General features: G+C 44.8%; 1 protein-coding gene and 1 long non-coding RNA gene across 2 annotated transcripts; both read right to left on the reverse strand.

Annotated features, from left to right (window-relative positions):
• Nucleotides 1-241: 241 nt before the first annotated feature.
• Gm51892 lies at nucleotides 242-3,569 on the reverse strand. The gene is made up of 3 exons (XR_003949669.1): nucleotides 3,456-3,569; nucleotides 985-1,122; nucleotides 242-314 (listed from the first exon to the last, which is right to left on the reverse strand). It is a non-coding gene; the product is annotated as a predicted gene, 51892 (long non-coding RNA).
• Nucleotides 3,570-14,827: 11,258 nt separating this feature from the next.
• Nucleotides 14,828-15,808, reverse strand: Olfr1396 (olfactory receptor 1396). The gene has a single exon (NM_146337.1). The coding sequence runs from the start codon at nucleotides 15,773-15,775 to the stop codon at nucleotides 14,828-14,830; it is 948 nt and encodes a 315-aa protein (NP_666449.2). The 5' UTR covers nucleotides 15,776-15,808.
• Between the last annotated feature and the right edge of the window lie 5,073 nt (nucleotides 15,809-20,881).

Below are 20,881 nucleotides of genomic sequence, written 5' to 3' on the forward strand. Positions count from 1 at the left end.
GGAGAGATTGAGCTGGACCTTTCTACTTTATATTTCATTTTTTCAATACCGGTAACTCATCAGATTTTTTTTTTCTTTTGCCTTTGGGATGAAGTGTCTTTCCTTTATGACTTAAGGCTCAGATGCAAGTTCACCGATAAATCCCATTCTTGAGGCTGACGTTGTTGTGGTGAGTGTAGCAGAAACTTAGATAGGACCTATCCTTTCTTCCCATTTGGCCTGAGACGTGGCCACAGTCTCTCCATTTCAAGGCAATCACCCTGGAATTCCAAACAAGGTGGTGGAGAAACACGTGGCTGTTCAGTGCTCTCTTCCTGGAGGGTGTGAAAGGGTTGGGTTTGGGTTTTTGTAATGAAACACTTAGAAGGAGAAGCTAGAAGGTGTCCTCTAAGGGGACACGTGTGGTACACCATTTTTTCTCCTCAGGGTCTGATGGAGTGTCAGAGGGGTTTTGAAAGATCAGTTAGCCAGCTGGTGGTTGATGGCTCAGTGGGTAAAAAGCATTTGCCCCACAGGCCTGGAGACCTGAAATCAAATCCCTGGACCCATGTAAAGGAGGCAGGAGAGAATCAACCCCGCAACATTGTTCTCTGACATTCACACGTGTGCTATGGCACAACTATCCATCTCACACATGTGCTATGGCACAACTATCCATCTCACACATGTGCTATGGCACAACTATCCATCTCACACATGTGCTATGGCACAACTATCCATCTCACACATGTGCTATGGCACAACTATCCATCTCACACGTGTGCTATGGCACAACTATCCATCTCACACATGTGCTATGGCACAACTATCCATCTCACACATGTGCTATGGCACAACTGTCCACCTCCTCCCCCCCAAACAACAAAACACATACACAAATAATAACAACAGCAACGATAAATACAAAAATTAGAAAATGAATTAGATGGCACTGAACATGTGCCTGTTACAATTTGGCAAAAGTAAAGACAAGAATTAGATTACCTAGCTGAGCCAGAGGAAACCTTGCTGGAGTAGAGTGACATGTGGTCCGTGTGTCCCATCTGACTCACTTGCAAGAGAGGGCTGCTGAAGAGTCATCTCAAGCCCTTTCCTGAGGCATTCTGGGAAGGCCAGCTTCAACTGTGATGTGCATATGAAAGAACATCGTTATTAGACATTGTGATTCTCTCATTTGTGAAGCCTAGATTTAAAATGGTGTGTGTGTGTGTGTGTGTGTGTGTGTGTGTGTGTGTGTGTGTGTATACACTTACATGTGAGGATGCATTTGATGGTCATGAAACCAGAAAGGGGATCGTGAAAGAAGTGCTCTTATGGCCAGTGGGAAATAGAGATGGTAGTGGAATACACACAATACAAAAGCAGAAATTGGAACTAACTGGGGAAAGGGAGGGAGCTGGCTGTGGGGAAGGGGTCATGCGAATGGCAATAGGGGAGGGGAATGGATGAAAATAAAGTTTAATGACATATGTGTTGGGATTCAGACCCAGGACAAGGGGCCTCCAGGTTCTCCCAGCATTCCTTAGTCCCTACCTGTTATGGGACCTGGCTGGCATACCTGCCCTCTGCCTTGAACTTTCCAGCTGAGGGGCTGGGCTTCCCCTACCCCTACCCCTGAAGCTCTTACCTATATAATGTAGACATTTTGGTCTCTCTATCCCCATCTCTCTCCCTGCATGTGGACTCTCTCTCTTTCTCTTCCCCCTTCTCCTCTGTCTCCTTCCCCATGAGGGTCTACAAGGTCAAAGAAGGATCAAAAAGGGAGCTGGAAACCAAATGATGGTGAATCACATAATATCCAAATGAATGGACTGCGGCTGAGGTAGGCCTGATGGAAATATATAGTTTTAAATGACTGTATTAAAAATACAAGAGGGGGGGTATGGGGGACTTTTTGGATAGCATTTGAAATGTAAATGAAGAAAATACCTAATTAAAAGAAACACAAGAAAAGGTGGACTTGGTAAAGAGCCCTGATGCTTTAAAAGGGTTCAGCACCCCCCACCACGTCCCCACCACACAGTTTGCAAACTTGAAGACAGAAAAACAAAATCAGTCTGAGAGGACGTGGAGAAATAAGGATCAGAGCAGGACAGAAAAGATTGGCAAAAATCAATGGAATGAAAAACAGAAATAAAAACGAAAGCAACATAACTGGCTGGTCCTAGGTAAGTTGTAGGAGAGATTTTATTGTAGATAAAAGGGAAATTGTAGTCAGAGGCAGAGACATCTGGGAGAGTCCAGAGTGGTAAGAGCATACTGTGCTGAATGTAAGAGAGAGGGGAGAAGCACCCAGGTGTAGCAACCAGGAGGCCCAAAGGTGCAAAGAGAGTGGGTAACCAAAAGAGTTGAATTATTTAGGGAAGAGTGGCCCAGCCCCCTAAGCTTGAGAGTTGGTGGTGGGGTCATGAAGCAGAGGGTGGTGGTGGGTGGGGTGGTGGTGGGTGGTGGGGTAGTATGCCAGCCCAGTAACAGGCTGGACTGAGGAATTCGGGGAAAACCTGGTGGTCAGATCCATTTTGAATTGTTAAATAGGCATCTCGGTCAAAAGGCTGAAACCTGACATACCAGCCTTTTGGTTGATAATAAGGAGCTGATTCTACTTCCTGCTGACATTGGTGCTGATTGGTAGGTTGGGGTGGGGGTGGGGCAAAGAAGCTGGCATGCTGACCAAATCCAGGAAGAGAAGGTTGTTTCACTTCCTGACCAGGCCCAGAAGGACCATCTGGGACAAAGAAAGTGCAGGTAGCATTTTCTAGCAGTCTGTGAGACTGGACCACCTTGTGCTAGCTGCTTTGAAGCTTTGAAGCTATCCGGGGTGCAGAGTTTTTTAAGGGGGTACCTGGAGCTGGCACTGGAGCAGTCTATAATTGATTTTAAATCTTCTAGGACAGGTAGACTAGGGAGAAAGGGTAAATTTAGGACGTTTGGGGGAACTTTTTTTTTAATCTAGGTGTGCATTTGAAACTTTTAGACCCACAGTTCTGGTAGTTGGGGAGGGAGTCCCAAGACCAGGGGAAAGGGGAGAGTCACCACCCTTATGAATAGGCAGGAAAACTTAGGATGCTTGTTGTCAGGAGTACTTATCTGGAGGCCATTTGACCTGCAAGAGCTGGATTCAAGTTGACTCCCTGAAGCTTACAAGAGATTTTCTAAGTTTATAAAAAGAGATTAAAAAGTTACCACTGCTTATAATCTGTACTGAAATCCACACTGTAGAAAAGGCAGTAGACTTTGAGTCATAGTCATAGTAAAAACTTGGGGACTCAGAAATGTTTTGGGTTAAAAGCATGAACACTCTTTGTCCAGAAGGATGGGTGTATGTAGATTGGGCTAGTCAGCTTATTAATAAGTTTCAAGCACTATGAGAGGGCAGATATTCATCTATTCTAACCTTCTAAACTATGTACATCCCAGGCACAGGCCCTGCATCGCTCACAGTCTTTGAGACTCACCGGGGTTTGCTCTGCTCCATGTGGGTCCTCAGGGTGAAACCCTTGGTGACCTGCATGTCATGTTTCCTATGGGCCAGCCTCTGGGATCAGAAGTCCTGCATTCTCTGATCAGCTTTTCACTGACCAACCCGGTAAGGGAAAACAATGTTTACATAAGATAGAGACCAGAGATGGTTGGCCCTGCCGTCATCCGGACCACAACCAGATGTCTGAGCATAGAAATCTGCATCTGGATACACAGAACACAAAACCATCCTCTAACACTAACAAACATGTGACTTTCTACCACAGGCTTTAAAAAGCAGAACACTGGGTGCAGGGGGAGGGGTTGTTCCTATAAGCAACAGAGGGAGCTGAGAGCCAGGACTGCAGGTGGGCTGTGGTTCCTAGGGGAGTGGGGAGGAGCTAGGAGAGAGCAGGGGAAAAGGGAGCCAGTGTCTTTAGTAGAGAGACTCAGATCAGATCGGGCGTAGAAAGTTGTCCATGTGGTGGGGGGTACTAATGGGCATAGTAGCAGGTTCCAGGAGCCACAGAGAAACCTACGGAGCTCCAAGTGGGAGGAAGCAAGGAAGGGTCCCAGACTGCTGCAGACGGCCCTGCAGCTCCTGCAGTAGAGGAGGAGATGGGAGAGACTAGGAGAAAAGGGAGATGTCCTCGTGGGTGTAGAAGGTCAGAGGTATTAGCAGGCTGCAGGACCAAGAGAGGTGTCCCACGTGGAGGGCACAGCGGGTGAAAGCAGCCCTTAGAGAGCCGCTCAGACTCTAGAGCTTGGAATCAACTTTTGTGAGTGGCAGAAGCCAGCAGAAACAAAGGATGCATACATAACTTAGGAGAGTCTGACCAGCAGCGTGGTTCAGAGCAGCCCGGTTCCCTCTTCTCCACTTTATCCTGTACGGGCTGCTTGCTCCGGCTTTTGAGGTCCTCACCATTGTGGCCCACATGCTCTGCCTTGGGTTTTCACTACCTTCTGAAGGGCCCACTTTGTACAAATCCCAACATGACCACGGTGGTCGTGATAACTGTAGACATCTCAGCCATTATGGCGGTTCCATTGGATAGTGCTATATAGTGATGCGAATCCGGCAGAAACAGCGAGGCAGCAGTTGAATTTGGGTCCTTCCCCAGGCAACCTCACGTGATGATACCTTCTTGGGGGGGGGGGAGGGGGCGGTTGTCAGCCACAGTTCTCAGCCTGCCTAGCAGCACGAGGGCACATGGCTATTTGTACAGTTACCTGCACATTTTCTCCTTTTGCATACAGATATGTAACATATTACACGAGATAGCATACATGTTACCGTATACCAGACTGTAAGACAATTTCATCCAACTATATGCAAATACATGCTAGCAACTTAAGTAGGTTTGGCTTGGCTGTGCTATTCCATAGATTAGACAGATGAAAGTTATTTTTATACTATTTGCAACTGACTAAGGACATACTGGTGAGTTGTTGGGAAGCATTCATATTAATTAGCAACAGTATCGAAAGAAGACAGTTTAAGGAAGGAGAGGTTAATTGAGCGCCTGATGTGAGAGAAACCACAGAAGCCTGGGCAGAGTGGCTTAGTCCCTGGTGTGGCAGGCAGACCTGTGTGGCAGACCGTTAACATCTTTGTGGACCAGAAATTACAAAGAGTGGGGATAGAACCAGTGGCTGGCTTGTCACCTTCAAAGAGCAATCCCTGATGACTTCCTTCTGCCAGCTAGGACCCACCTCCTAAAGGACCCAGAGCCTCCTGAAATGACAGCAGCGGGGGGAGGGGGGCAGCAAGCATTCAAAGCAGGAGACCATGCATGGGGGAGGTTTCTGTATTAAGCCATAGCAACAATAAAGAACGGCTGGGGAGAGCTCTGAAAAGTGCAGACGGGAAGGTCAGGTGTTCAAGGTCATCCTGGTGCCAGTAACAACTGGGCTATGTAAGATCCCCTCCCTCCAAATCCAAACCCAAATCAAACAACCCAAAATACAACCAAGGAAAAAAACCAAAAACCGAAAAGCAAACACACTCAAAGCCAGAGATTCCTTTCTTACTCGCAGGCCTGGTTCTTGCTTCTTGGCTCTCTGCTGCCCCCATGTGGCTGTTTGCTTTCATAATAGGTGAGACTACTCTGAGCCACTGAATTCCAATACAATCCTTCACTATGGCCCTCGAATGAACTTGTCCTAGGTAAAGTGCGGTGAACAAGTCTTCCTCGTCCATGGGACAACATCACCCCATTTCCCACATCAGTAAGTGACAGGTCTGTCTGGTTACTGCACTGGAGTTACTTTCAAGGGCTAGCTTTCGATAACTTGGTCATTCCGTCTGTCCGTCCGTCCGTCCGTCCGTCAGAAGCTCCTGCCGACCCTTCTAAAACATTCCCATTCCCAACTCCTTCACAGCTGCCACTTCCCACCTGACACCAGCACTTGTCACTGTCACTGTGCATGGGTGGCAATGTTCCCTAACGGGGTTTAACCTAATTTAGTTATGTTGTGTATGCCAGCACCTCTGGAATTCCTTGTTTGGCTTTTCCATCATTGCATAGCCTGTTCCTATCTCAGGCTATTAACTCTATATTTGTAAGAATGAAAATTTTATTATGAAAGACCTTCATCAGAAACCCCACCCCCATCACCACCCAGTGTTATAAAATGTAATGTGGAGATGGGCAGGGGTACCTGGTGGGCTCATGCCAAGTTGCCCCCCTGAGAAATCATGCCACGAGACAGACCTGATATAAGGGAGGTCTATTTGGAGAAGAGAGGGGGAGAGAGGACAGACTGGAGAGAGGAAGAGAGGAAGGGGTAGAGCAGACAGACGGGAGCAGAGCCATAAGGTCAGTGAAGAGGGAACACAGGAGGACAGAAAGAAGGACCAAAAGAGAGAAAGAGAGGCCAGCCACGAACAAACATATGGGAGGAGAGACAGGGAACAGGGATGGGGAGAAGGAGGGGAGAGAGGAGAGGGAGAGAGAGCGAGAACTGGAGTTGCAAGCCGTCTTTTTTGTACGCTACTGGTGTGCAACCCACATCTGGCAGCAGATAATTGTGGCAGGTGGTGATGTAAGCCACTGGTAAGTCCCTGGGAGGAGCCTAGCAGTATCACCTGTAATCTAACACCCAGTTCTATTACATAGCTATATCTTACATTGCTACAGAATTTAGTTGATACAAATTTAATGTTTTCACTGGTATGAATTTTTTATTGATATAAAATTAGGATTAGTATTGTCACTCTTACATAGGCACAGCTTATATTCATATTATTTGAGTTGTGTTTTCATTGCTGGGGCATATTTGGGTTGAAGATTTACTGCAACACAGTCCTGCTTTCTTTCTGGTCCCCTGTAATTCTCTCGTGTCCAGTCCCATTGGCCACCACATGTTCTCCCAACATTGAAAACAGACACCAGCTTCAAGGCCTTGACCTTCCAGTGTTACATCACACAGAGGTCTTTTCCCAGACATGTTCACGCCATCTCCAGTCCTCACTGAACACTCCCCTCACACCCTATTTAAAGGTGACTTTTTCTTCCACTCTGAAGCTCTTTTCTGCCTTGTGTGGCCTGGCAAGCAGTACCAGTGTATGGTATGCTCTGTCTACAAAATTTTGCTAACTTCTGGTCCTCACTAGAACTTATGTTTCCTGATGCTGCTTTTGAATACCATATTGATCCCAGGCTCTTAACGAAGTGACTGTTATGTTCTCAGCAGATATTCTTTGGCTGAATAATATTTATATTATCCAGAAAAACCTTGTGAAAATTTTTGTTTCGGCTCACATGTTTCAACTCTGTGTGCTGGGTGTTTAGGCGGTGGTTTTGTTTTGCTTCCTTTGGATGAGAGCATTAAGAAGCCGCTTCGTCCCCACACTGTTCTTTGGAGACAACATATTCTGTGTCCCATATCAGCACTTTGTTTGTTTGTTTGTTTGTTTGTTTGTTTTGAGACAGGGTTTCTCTGTGTAGCCCTGGCTGTCCTGGAACTCACTCTGTAGACCAGGCTGGCCTCGAACTCAGAAATCCACCTGCCTCTGCCTCCCAAGTGCTGGGATTAAAACCACCGCCCAGCACAGCACTTTTCTTGATCCCCACTTTCACTGCCTTCCTACTGCACACAATACTTCAACTCAGGGACCCACGGATGGTCTCACAGACAGAGAGAAAGAAGGTAAGGAAACATTAATAAGACATTAAGAAGGGCTGGAGAGGTGACTCAGTGGTTAAGAACACTGACTGCTCTTCCAGAGGTCCTGAGTTCAATTCTCGGCAACCACATGGTGGCTCACAACCATCTGTAATGGGATCTGATGCCCTCTTCTAGTGTGTCTGAAGACAATGACAGTGTACTCATATAAATAAATAAATAAATAAATAAATAAATAAGAAAAGAAAGAATGGGAAATGACTCACTTTCTCCTTTCCTCCAACACTCCAACAACAGTAGGACAGACAATAGGAGGAAAAGGATGTGCCAATTCACAAATAGAAACTGAAAAATGAACCATCAGCTTGGCATAGAAACTGTGAAGTTAGGATGGAATAACTGGGAAATGACTCTCAGTTATCTTTGGTTGGGTGTCCTGAAGAAAACCTACCTTTAGAGGGAGTTCTAGCATTAAAATAACCATTTTCCTCTTCCCCTACTTGCTCTTACTAGGTGAGAGGGCCAGGGAAGAACTGCTCCGTCTGACCCAAGCTCCCTCCTTGGTCTTCACTGACCCAGAGAGAGGGAATAGGGAACACAGCATCCATACTCATGAATGTCTGGGATTCATCCCATACCCTGTGGCCTATTTCTATCTGGTCAGGAGGTTTGCTTCATAGGTCTACACCCATTGTGGCTGCCATCCCTCATAGGGTATAGCGTACAGGACCAGAGTGCACATCCTTTGTGCCCGCCATCCTTCTCTAGTCTTGCTCCATTGTGTTCACCCCAAAAGTGTCCCAGACTTCACAATAAACTTTATGGTCAAAGTTTTAATTTTTTGACATGTTCCACACGTGTAAGCCTACCTTTTCACTGACCAATCCTGTCTGGGAAGACTAATGTTTTACCCTGTGACCTCTACTTCCCAAGAGCAGAGATTCCTCCAGGCTTATGGTAGGACAGGAATATGGGACAAGTGTGAATGTGATAGGTTAAACATCTGCTCTCATGGAATTGCCTGCTTAGTTTTAGTAAAGCACAACAAATATACAGTTTTTGACAGTGTGAAATGGTCACAACAAACCCCACTTTTTACAATGTATATATGCTAAGGAAAATAAAATAAGTGGCATAATACTTTTATAACTAATGTTAGTGTCCCTGATTGCAAACTTAGAAAATTATGAACAAATAATGGAGAGGGAAAAAATGCATCAGAGTACAGGAAAACTGAAGAATCAGGAACCATAGGAGTTGATATACTTGGTCTAGTTTACACACACTTAATGGGGGGAGGGGAGAGATGGCTCAGCAGGTAAGGGCACTGGTTGCTCTTCTGGAAAACTTGGGTTTAGTTGCCAGCATCCACATGGAAGCCTTTTATTCTTCTCTCTTACATTACCTTTCCTCCACAGTTTCCCCTCCCTCTGCTTATCCCAGTACCTCCCCCACCTCCCCTTTCCCCAAGATCAACTCCTCTTTTTCCCTTTAAAAAACAAACCAACAGAATAACAACAACAAAACCAGCCCCCCCCCCCGACCTCCCCAGGGATATCCATCAAATGTGGCCCAACAAGATGCAATAAGACTGGGCACAAACCCTGATATCATGGCTGCACATGGCAACCCAGTAGGAGGAAATAGGTCCCAACTGCAGGAGAAAGTCAGAGACTCTCACTCACTGTTGGAAGTCCCACAAGAACACCAAGCTACACGACCACAAGCTATATGCAGAGGACCTAGCTCAGACCCATACAGGGTCCGTGTTTGTCACTTTTATTTCTGCGAGTCCTTTAGAGCCTTGCTTAGTTGATTAGTAGGCTGAGTTCTCATAGTGTTCTTGACCTCTCTGGCATCTACAATCCTCCCTACCTGTCTTCTACAGTGTTGCAGGATATTTGATCACACTGTGAATCTTAGCACACACCTTTAATCCCTCTAGCTGGAATACAGACACACCTTTAATCCCAAAGTTTGTAGAAGGAAGCAGCCATGTTTGAAAGTCATGTCTTACTGAGTGGCAGAAAAAGTGATGAATCAGAGAAAGATTTGACAGAATAATATATGCCCAGCTCTCATGAGGAGAGAGAGAGGGGGGGGGAGAGAGAGAGAGAGAGAGAGAGTTTTACCAGGAGAGTTTTATAGAGACAGGTTGAAGAGAGAACAAGCTAGACCCAGGTAAAGACAGAACTGAAGAGCCCAGAGTAATTCCAGACATTGGTCTGCTGCCCCCATCTCAGTGCATGTCCCCAAGCACTGCATTCTTTTCAGCTGCAGTAAAACCACCTGGCCTGCCTTAGCCCCATAAACGTTGAGATAAGACTGTTGTCTTAGAATAGCCCTGAGCCTGTACAAACATCCTGCTACCCGCTACACCCTGGGCCTGAGAACTGACCCCTAATTTATAAATTCCTTCTTTATTATCCCCTGAACATCTATCTGCCTATGGGCTTATGCTTCCAAAGGAGACTGCCCCTGCCCTTCAAGGTTGTTTTTGTGAGCTCCCAAGCCTCACTGTGACCCTGTCCAGTTAGAAGTGTTTCCCAGATGTGAATAAAGTTGCCTTTGGTTTATTTCTGACTTTGGCGGTCCTTTCTTCGTTATTTGCGTGCCCCATGACCCCGACAAGAATGAGGAGCCAGAAGATTAGAACAGATTGCTAGAATTAGTTATAAGTCAAGCAGAACGATTTAGGAGAGTCAGAGAGTATGGGGGGGGGGGGGGGGAGGAAGTAGGGAAGAAGCACACTGAATTAGTCAGCAAGGACTGAAGTTTGAGTCAGAACAGCTGAGTTGAAATCAGCCAGCCAGAGATCAGAAAGAACAAGAAAGGGTGAGCTTATTCAGCAGCAAGTTTCAGAGGCTGAAAAACATTCTAGGCCTAGGTAAGATTGTATGGAAGCTAGAAGCTTTCCAGGACCAGGCTCAGGTTTTGCAGATGGAGGCAATAAGCCTCAGAGATGGCGAAACACGCCGGGGCCTAGCAAACACAGAAGTGGATGATGATCACAGTCAGCTATTGGATGGATCACACGGCCCCCAATGGAGGAGCTAGAGAAATTACCCAAGGAGCTAAAGGGAACTGCAACCCTATAGGTGGAACAACATTATGAACTAACCAGTACCCCCAGAGCTCTTGTCTCTAGCTGCATATGTATCAAAAGATGGCCTAGTCGGCCATCACTGCAAAGAGAGGCCCATTGGACTTGCAAACTTTCTATGCCCCAGTACAGGGGAACCCCAGGGCCAAAAAGGGGGAGTGGGTGGGTAGGGGATTGGGGAGGTGGGTATGGGGGACTTTTGGGATAGCATTGAAAATGTAAATGAGGAAAATACCTAAAAAAAAAAAAAATACTTTTACACTGAATGGTGTCCTGGCTCCACCTAGTGTTTGGCTGTGGGCTTTGCAGCTACTGCCATAAGTGCTTGATGCCTCTCTGATGACTGTTGGGCTAGGTACCAATCTATGAGTATAGCAGAATATGATTAGAAATCTTTTCATTGACCTCCCTCCCACACTCCAGTCATGTTTGGTTCTATCCTGGGCCTCTGGACTGTCCTGCCTCTAGCTCCTGGCCATCCAGGCAGTGTCAGACATAGGCTCCCTCTTGAGGCATGGACCAGTCATGGTTGGCCACTCTCACCACCATCACTGCATCAGCACGTCTTGCAGGCAGGACAGATTGTAGCCAACACCTTTCTTAAGAATAGGCCTACATGCAGGCAAAACACCCAAACACATAACAAGACGATAATATATTTTTCTATAATAAATAACCTAGACTCAGAATCTCCCTCATGACCAGGCATGTTGATTGCCTAGCACCTGTAGTGCAATCTCTCTCTCTCTCTCTCTCTCTCTCTCTCTCTCTCTCTCTCTCTGTGTGTGTGTGTGTGTGTGTGTGTGTTGTGATCTATTAAGGCTAAGCTAGACATTTCAAGAGAGCAGGGAGTGCATCTCTCCTGTTCCCTCTTCCTGTTGGTCTCCATTTTCTTTCCAAGTAACCTCCTCAACCCTGTTTTTAAAAAACCTTCATTTTTGCAGACAGAAACAAACCCATGATGTTCCCCTTTCTGAGTCTGTTTTATTTCAATAGCTTTTAATTTATAAGACACTTTGTCCAGTTAATTGAGTTGTGTGCCTGGACAAAAGGAAGTTTCTTGTGACCCCAAATTCCCCAAATGTCTGGGGGATAGTAGCTGATCAATAGATATCTGCCAATTGAAAACCTGATTTGGAATTAAGTTATCAGCTCATGGTAAATCTTTGTACAGCTTTTCCAGATCCTGGGTTTAAGACTCATGGTAGACCTTTGTGTAGCATATCCAGGTGCTGGGTGCTGCAAACATAATAACAGCAAACTGGCTTTTGTTCAGTGTCTTAGTTAGGGTTTCTATTCCTGCACAAACACCATGACCAAGAAACAAGTTGGGGAGGAAAGGGTTTATTCAGCTTACACTTCCACATTGCTGTTGATCACCAAAGGAGGTCAGGACTGGAAGCAGGTCAGGAAGCAGGAGCTGATGCAGAGGCCATGGAAGGATGCTATCTACTGGCTTACTTAGCTTGATTTCTTACAGAACCCAAGACTGCCAACCCAGGGATGGCATCACCCACAATGGGAGGCCACCCTAGATCAATAATTGAGAAAAATGCCTTACAGCTGGATCTCATGAAGGCATTTCCTCAAGGGAGGCTCTTTTCTCTGTGATAACTCCAGCTTGTGGCAATTTGACACACAAGACCAACCAGTACATCCAGGCAATGCAGTGGAAACATAGTATATGCCCTAAAAGATCAGAAAAAAGGAACACCCCCAAATCACTATGACTTAGGTGAAAGTTAGAAAAATATTTTTAATGCTTTTTTTTAAAAACTATTTATTTTTAAATTGAAACAAGTATTCAAAGCTGTGCTGAACTTCTAATCCTCCTGCCTCCACCTCTCAAGTGCTAGGATTATAGGCATGTACTACTCTACCCAGGCTATCAACTGGGCTATGTCCTCAGCCCAATCTTTTTCTTATACATGCTAGGTTGGCTTTGAACTTGCAGTGCAACTGAGGATGATACTAAGTTTTTGAGCATTCTGATTCCACTTCATGAGTTCCAGATTGATAGACATTTGTCACCAAACCCAGTTTAAAGCAGAACATCTTTCAAAATTTTGTTTTTATTTACTGAAAGAGTCTCAATAATCTGTAGAATCAAGCAACTCTTTTGCCCCAGAAGTATCTGGGACTACAAATCCTCACCTTCACGTACAGGTATCCAAAACTTGTTAGTGATAATTCTTGTTTTCTCGGGAGAGGGATGAATTAATTCTACATGTTTCGTGCTTATGGATGAAGGGTTCTGGTTGGTACATAATATGTATGGTTTGATGCTTGCAAAATACGAGGGAGATGTAATGTGCATGAGTTTAACCAGGAACACTTTCTGGAAGAAGAGAATCTGGTCAGATTAAAATTTTGACAAGGCAGATGTTTGGGGTAAGAAGAGAAGAGGAGCCAGAAAGATGTTTAGTACTATAAACACTAAAATCAGTTTGCTGGTTTGGCCTCCACCTAACAGGCATCAGCAAGAGATCATCAGCAAAGTTAAGTTATGCACGCCCACACAGTGGAAATTCTGGCAGCTACAAGGACACACAGCTTCTATTTTCACAAATCCTTGGAGATTTCTTTTGGCAATTAGGGTTCCCAGGGAAGGAAGTCCCCCTGTAAGGTTCTTTGAAATAAGCATGTTCACTACAAAATGCCTGTTTTGAGAATTTAACTCAGCTGGCTGTCTACTAGCCTGTCCCCATGGCAGCACTATGCTTTTGTCTGTCTCTCTGCCTTCTCTGTTTCTCTCCATCTCTCTCTCTCTCTCTTTCTGTCTGTCTGTATTTCTGTCTGTCTGTCTGTCTCCATCTGTGTTCTCTCTGTGTCTCTCTCTGTCTTTCTCTCTCTGTCTCTCTTTCTCTCTGTGTCTCTGTGTGTGTGTCTCTCTCTCTGTCTCTCTCTCTCTCTCGGATTGAATTCAGCATCCCCCAGACATTCTTCCATCTCACCCACCCCGCTTCTTAAGAATCATATTTATTAATGCTGTTGTTCTCCGTGAGCAGAACCTAAGACTGAGCAAGCACCTTCCTGGGGCAAAACTTCCAGAACTTAGTTTAAAACCCTCCCTCCCGCCACCCCAACCCCCCGACTGCTCTCTGCTTTCAAAGAGATCATTGGAATTTCAGGAAAAAATGATTTTATTACAAATGGGGACAAACAACTGATGCCTGGCTCAGCACAATGGATGTGAGTCCGATTTATAGTCAGAATGTAAACAACATTGAATAAAAGTTCAAATTTTGCTGAGGTCTTCAACTTCAAGAGGAAAACAGGTTAGTCTATACAGTCAAAAGTATGAGACAAGAGACCTGCAGTGTCTAGATGATTGGGGTTATCTTAAGCATTATGTTTAGATTCAGCCTCAAGCAAAGGAAAAATGACAAGAACAATTAAAAACAGAAGTGATAGACACTCACATTTTTGCTATAGGACTGTGTGCATCTACTATAGGACCATGTGCATCCATCATTATAGGACCGTGTGCATCCAGTACTCCCATGTTTACCCTATTTCTCTTGAGTAGTACAATGTTCCATTTTTATTCCTTGAAGCAACCTTAATAAGGTTTCGCAGTACAAAGACGAGAAATCTCTAAAAAGAATTCTAGAATCTTGCTTTCTGCCATCTGGAAGATTTTTCACTTTTGCCATTAATGGTGAGCTGTACAATATAAATAACAGAACAGTGGTAGCATTATAAACAAATAATGTGCAAGACCAGTATGTAAATTAGAGAAAAATGGTAATACAGGCCTCGGTGCCTGGAACTTAAGAGACTCTGTGAACATCAGTGAGAAGGGTTAAGTCTTCTGGTAAAGAAAACACTCCAGCTTTAAGTGATAAACGATAGCATCTCAATGCCCTGGTACTGCAGCGCTTGAGTTAACAGAGCTTTCCCTTCCTCTATAACGTACTTAGAAAGAAATCTGCAAAAGACTGAGGGGGGGGGGGGAGGAATCCATTTATCACAAGAAATACAGTTAGTACTGGTTTAGGGTTTATAAAGTTCTGTCCAAGATAGCAGGTGTCAAGCACCTCATTGTTTATGATTAAACTGTGTGATTAAACACAGATGGGAAATTATTTACTGGCTATAACACAGCTATGATAAGAGAGAGTCCAACTCCAGAGCTCAGGGCTGGCTGCCAACCCTGCATCGGTCCAGCCCTTTCTGCAGTGCTCCTATCACATCGCGATTCCTCAAGCTATAAATGAGGGGGTTGAGCATAGGAGTAAGGACTGTGTAGAAGATAGACACCATCTTGTCCTGGCTTGGGGTTCGGTATTGTCTTGGTCTCAGGTAGATGAACATGGCTGCTCCATAGAAGAAAGAGACAGCTGCCATGTGGGAGGAACAGGTGGCCAGAGCCTTTTTCTGGGATTTAGCAGAGTGCATATGGAGTACGGTTCCTAGGATGCGGGTATAAGAGGCTACAATGATGGAGAAGGGAAACAGCAGCATGAAGATACAGCAAAAAAACACTATCTTCTCAAATAGGGATGTGTCCACACAGGCCAACTTTAGCAAGGAGAGCATCTCACAGAAGAAGTGGTCCACCTCCCTCAAGCTACAATAGGGGAAGGTCATTACCACTACCATCTGCACCAGACCATCTGCTATCCCAAAGGCCCAAGAGCTCCCAATGATCTGCAGACAGACCTTCTGATTCATGAGGACAGGATAGCGAAGTGGGTGGCTAATGGCCACATAGCGATCATAAGCCATGAGTCCCAGCAAGAGCCCCTCAGATCCCACAAGACAGACAAAGAGGCCAATTTGTATGCCACAACCTACGAAGGAGATGGACTTCTTGCCAGACAGGAAGTTGACTGCCATCTTTGGCACATTGGTACAGACCAACATGATGTCCATGAGGGAGAGCTGACTGAGGAAGAAGTACATGGGGGTGTGGAGTCGGGGGTCAGTGCAGATGAGGAGGATGAGGAGGGCATTCCCAAACAATGCTGCTGTGAAGACCAGCATGACCACAGAGAAAAGAAGAAGATCTCTTGGGCTGTAGGAAAAGATGCCCAAGAGGATAAAGTCATCTGTGGATGACTGGTTCAACCACATGGCCATGCTCAGCTGCTGTACCGGGTCATCTGAAAACATAGACATAGACATATTCATCCATACTAACACAGAAAATCAACACAGATACCCGGTGGAGGAACTTCTACCAAAATAATTTCATTTCCCTTGAGTCTTATCCCAGACTGAAACTTGCATTTGGAATGAAAAATAAATACAATTGAATTTCTTTCTGGTGTTACGAATATAACTCACTAAGCTGCAATTTTATCCCACTTCCTGGAAAGAGCAATCTCCCCCCCCCCATCCTTTCATTAAAAAAAGAAAAATGTGGGATGAGAAGGTGAGAGAAAGGGACTGGGAGGGAGGAGGGATGGGAAGCTGGGATTGGGATATAAGGTAAATTAATAAATTAATTAATCAAGAAAACAAAGAAAAACTCAGCAATAAGCCCTTGATAGAGGAAGAGGATATGCTAATATATAGATAGAAAGGGGGAAATGAACCAAATACTGGTAATAGGAATTAGAGAGAGAGAGAGAGAGAGAGAGAGAGAGAGAGAGAGAGAATGTCTGTGTGTATGTGGGAGCATGTGTTAGGGGGTGGGAGTAGGAAAAAGTCCAGCACTCACCTTTTGTCTGGTTTCCTGTAGAAAAAACAACACAGAAAATGAACACAGATACCCGGTGGAGGAACTTCTACTAAAATAATTTCATTGTCCTTTTCCTGTGCTTGTACTTACTAGGTGAAAGAGGACAGGAAGTATCTGCTCTTCGTAGATCTGATCTCTTTCTCCAGCTGCACCAAACTCTTAGCCAGGGTGTTCATACCATCCTGGGGACTCTATTTCAGTGTGTCTCAGATAAACAGCATCTTCTCATGAGGAGAAAGTTGACAAAATAATAAATATTTGACATGGTAGATATACCATTTTCCACAATCTGAGCATTATATATTGTGTATTTAAATATTATACTCAGTTCCACAAATATGTATAAATATTATGCATCAAAGCAAAGGAATAAAGAAGGAAAAATTAGACTGAGTTAGTGAGATGGTCGTGATGGATCAGAATCAGCATCTAAGAACTAAAGGCCACTCACTGATGGCTGCCTGCCCCTGCCTCCCAACCATCTGTCTCTCACCTGCCTTATAGAACTGCCTCCTCTTGTCCATGTAGAAGCTTAATACAAAGACTGAGTAAGAAAGTCTTATGAGAGTAAACAAATGCCCTCTTTGGAACCAGAGTCCCCAAGCTTACAATTAAAGCCACTCAGAGGAAACTTGGAGACAATAGCAGAGGCAGGGCCAGTGGGGACAGATAGAAGGAAGCTATCCAGAGTTTCTACCCTCTGGGCCAGCCAGAGCTCAGGAATATAGAAATTTAAGGTTGGTTACTTTATGTTCTGTCACCTTATCTTTGTGATCCCTAGGAGCCATGATAGGACCTCTACTGTGCCTGTCCCCTCAGATCCTCTCTGCAACTGCAGTCCAAACTCGCCCTTTCTTTTCCATCACAAAGTCAGCCTGCGTCTACTAGTTACCCACAATAAATACAGAACTTCGTGAGATATCATGCTTGAATATACTGTGAGCACTGGCTAGGTGTGGCAGTCTACAGCACTTGGGAAGCTGAGGGAGGAGGACAGAAAGTTCAAGGCTAACCTGAGGTACTTAGTTACTATCTCTGTGAAGAGACACTATGACCAAGACAACTCTTTTTTATTAGATATTTTCTTTATATACATTTCAAATGTTATCCCCTTTCCTAGTTTCCACTCCAAAAATCCCCTATCCTCTCTCCCCTCACCCTGCTCCCCAACACACCTACTCCCATTCCTGGTCCTGGCATTCCCCTATATTGGGGCATAGAGCCTTCACAGGACCAAGGGCCTCTCCTCTCATTGATGACTGACTAGTCCATCCTCTGCTACATATATAGCTAAAGTCACAAGTTCCACCAGGTGTTTTCTTTGATTAGTGTTATAGTTCCAAGGAGCTCTGAGGGTACTGGTTAGTTCATATTGATGTTCCTCCTATGGGGCTTCAGTCTCCTTCAGCTCCTTGGGTACTTTCTCTGGCTCCTTCATTGGGGACCTTGTACTCTGTCCAATGGATGACTATGAGCATCCATGTCTGTATTTTCTAGGCACTGGCAGAGCCTCACAGGAGACAGCTATATCAGGCTCTTGTCAGCAGGCTCTTGTTGGCATCTGCCTAGTGTCTGGGTTTGGTGGTTGTTTATGGGGTAGATCCCCAAGTGGGACAGTTTCTAGATGGTCATTCCTTCAGCCTCTGCTCTGAACTTGGTCTCTGTAACTCCTTCCATGGATATTTTGTTCCCCATTCTAAGAAGGAACAAAGTATCCACACTTCGGTTTTCTTCTTGAGTTTCATGTATTTTGTACATTGTATCTTGGGTATTCTAAGTATTGTAATCAGTGAGTGCATGTTATGTGTGTTCTTTTGTGATTCAGTTACCTCACTCAGGATGATAACCTCCAGATACATCCATTTGCCTAAGAATTTCATAAATTCATTGTTTTTAGTAGCTGAGTAGTACTCCATTGTGTAAATGTACCACATTTTCTGTATTCATTCTTCTGTTGAGGGGCATCTGGGTTCTTTCCAGCTTCTGGCTATTATAAATAGGGCTGCTATGAACATAGTGGAGCATGTGTCCTTATTACAAGTTGGGACATCTTCTGGGTATATGCCCAGGAGAGGTATTGCTGGATCTTCCAGTAGTACTATGTCCAATTTTCTGAGGAACCACCAAACTGATTTCCAGAGTGGTTGTCATCCCCAGATGGGATATGAGTCATCCCCAGAACTCTGGCTTTCCCCTAATAAAGCGTCATGTGGTTTGCATCAAGCTTGGTCTCTTGTGAGTTCTTGGGGGTTCGCTATTATCCCGGGGCCTGAGCTAGGGGCTCCTCTCGGGGTCTTTCACTGTCACCTGAATTTTTGATCCTAGTCATTCTGACTGGTGTGAGGTTGAATCTCAAGTTTGTTTTGATTTGCATTTCCCTGATGATAAGGATGTTGAACAGTTTTTTCAGGTGCTTCTAAACCATTTGGTATTCCTCAGTTGAGAATTCTTTGTTTAGCTCTGTACCTCATTTTTAAAAATAGGTTTATTTAATTTTTTTGGAGTCCAGCTTCTTGAGTTCTTTGTATATATTGGATATTAGTCCCCTATCAGATTTAGTATTGGTAAAGATCCTTTCCCAATCTGTTGGTGGATGACCAAGGTAACTCTTATAAATGAAAGCATTTAATTGAGGGCTTGCTTACAGTTTCAGAGGCTTAGTCTATTATTACGACAGAGAGCATGGCAGCAAGAAGGAAAGGTGCTGGAGAAGGAGCTTAGAGCTACATCCTGATCCAAAAGCAGAGAGAGAGAGAGAGAGAGAGAGAGGGAGAGGGAGAGGGAGAGGGAGAGGGAGAGGGAGAGGGAGAAGGAGAGGGAGGAGAGAGAGGAGAGGGAGGAGAGAGAGGAGAGAGAGAGGAGAGGAGAGAGGAGAGAGAGTAGTGAGCGCCTGGTTCTGGGGTGGGCTTTTGAAACTTCAAAGTCCACCTTCAGTGACATACTTCTTCCATCAAGGCCACACCTAATACTTCTAATCCCTATCAAGTAGTAACACTCCTTGGTGATTAAGCAACCGAGTACATGACACTATGAGGCCATTCTCCTTCAAACTACTGCAGGTACATAGCAAGACTCTGAGGGAACAAAGGAGATGAAAAGAAGGCAAAAAGGTGGGTATTGAACCCAAGCCTGGCCCTGAGGCATTTATAAACTACAGGAAAGAGAAGAACTGCAGCTATACTCACAAAACAATATGTAGCATCTGTCCTTCATGTTAGAAGGGCCATTTCCAAATTATATATCACTATCTTCTCCACTTTCCATTTCAGAGAATTTTTCTCCTGTTTTCTAGAGACAAGAAGGGTGACTTTGTAAGAGGTGGAAAGGCAAACACAATGGTGTCAAGAGCAGTGGGGAGAGGATGTGTGAGTTAAACACCTTGAGAGAAGATGACAGTGGGATCTTGATCAGATTGAAGAACACAGCACTGCACACAGAATGATGAAGAAGAGGAGGAAAGAAACAAGACACCAGTCAGAGCAGCATAAGAGGAGGGGTGAACATCTCCTGTATCCCAATCTACTTCCTGGTAATCCAAGAGAACCTGGGACTGTTCATCATACAGAACTGGGAACAAAACAACATACAGACCTGAACCTTTGTCTCTGTAGGGATACTTAGAGGCTCTATACCCACAGGGAACTTATGGGCACAGTGGCTTCCATCTCTTCAAAGGAGGAATTAAAGCCACATGGAAGTACGGTGCAGATAAAAATGGGGACAAGCGGAGTCTGCAGACACACCCAAGGTCCCCACAGGAATCTCCACGGGATCTTAGGACCTCTGGTGAGTGGAACACAACTGCTGCTCCAATCCAATCATGAGGGACTTGAGACAGCATTAATTAGTGAAGCAGAAAACCCGGCCTGACCAGGGTCACAGTCCCTTCCAATCAGCACCAGCACCAGCACTGGGGCACCTTGGGCATGGAGTCTGCGGACACCCCCAAGGTCCCCAGAGAACTCTCCATGGGATCTTAGGACCTCTGGTGAGTGGAACACAACTTCTGTTCCAATCCAATCATGTGGGACCTGAAACAGCATTAATTAGGTCAGGCATGATGATTCCACCAGAGGTTCTTTTATCCTTGAGAAGAGTTTTTGCTAGCCTATTGATATTTCATATTTTATCCTTAATAGCCATAATGGCTTTCTGTACCCTCTAAAAGAAAAAGCTTTAGAGATATAGGAAAAAGGAAAAAAATATGAAAAATAGATCGATAAAGTAAAAGCCTTAGAGGAAAAATCAGAGAGACGTATAAATAAGAAATGAGAAAAATACCCAGTACAGAGGAATTTAGACAACCTACCATACCACCCATGATGAAATTGAAGAGGGGTGGCCCACAGTTGTCAGAAAACCAACCTTGGTTTATCCAGTTACTACACAAGACCTACCAGGAGATGATAGGCACCTCCAAGGTTATGAAGAAGTTAAATGGAATCTTACAGACATATTAGACTTGAGGAGATTCAAGGAAGCAATCATATCATATGTTATTA

The sequence above is a fragment of the Mus musculus genome, chromosome 11, assembly GCF_000001635.26.
Source record: "Mus musculus strain C57BL/6J chromosome 11, GRCm38.p6 C57BL/6J".
NCBI classification, from domain to species: Eukaryota; Metazoa; Chordata; class Mammalia; order Rodentia; family Muridae; genus Mus; species Mus musculus.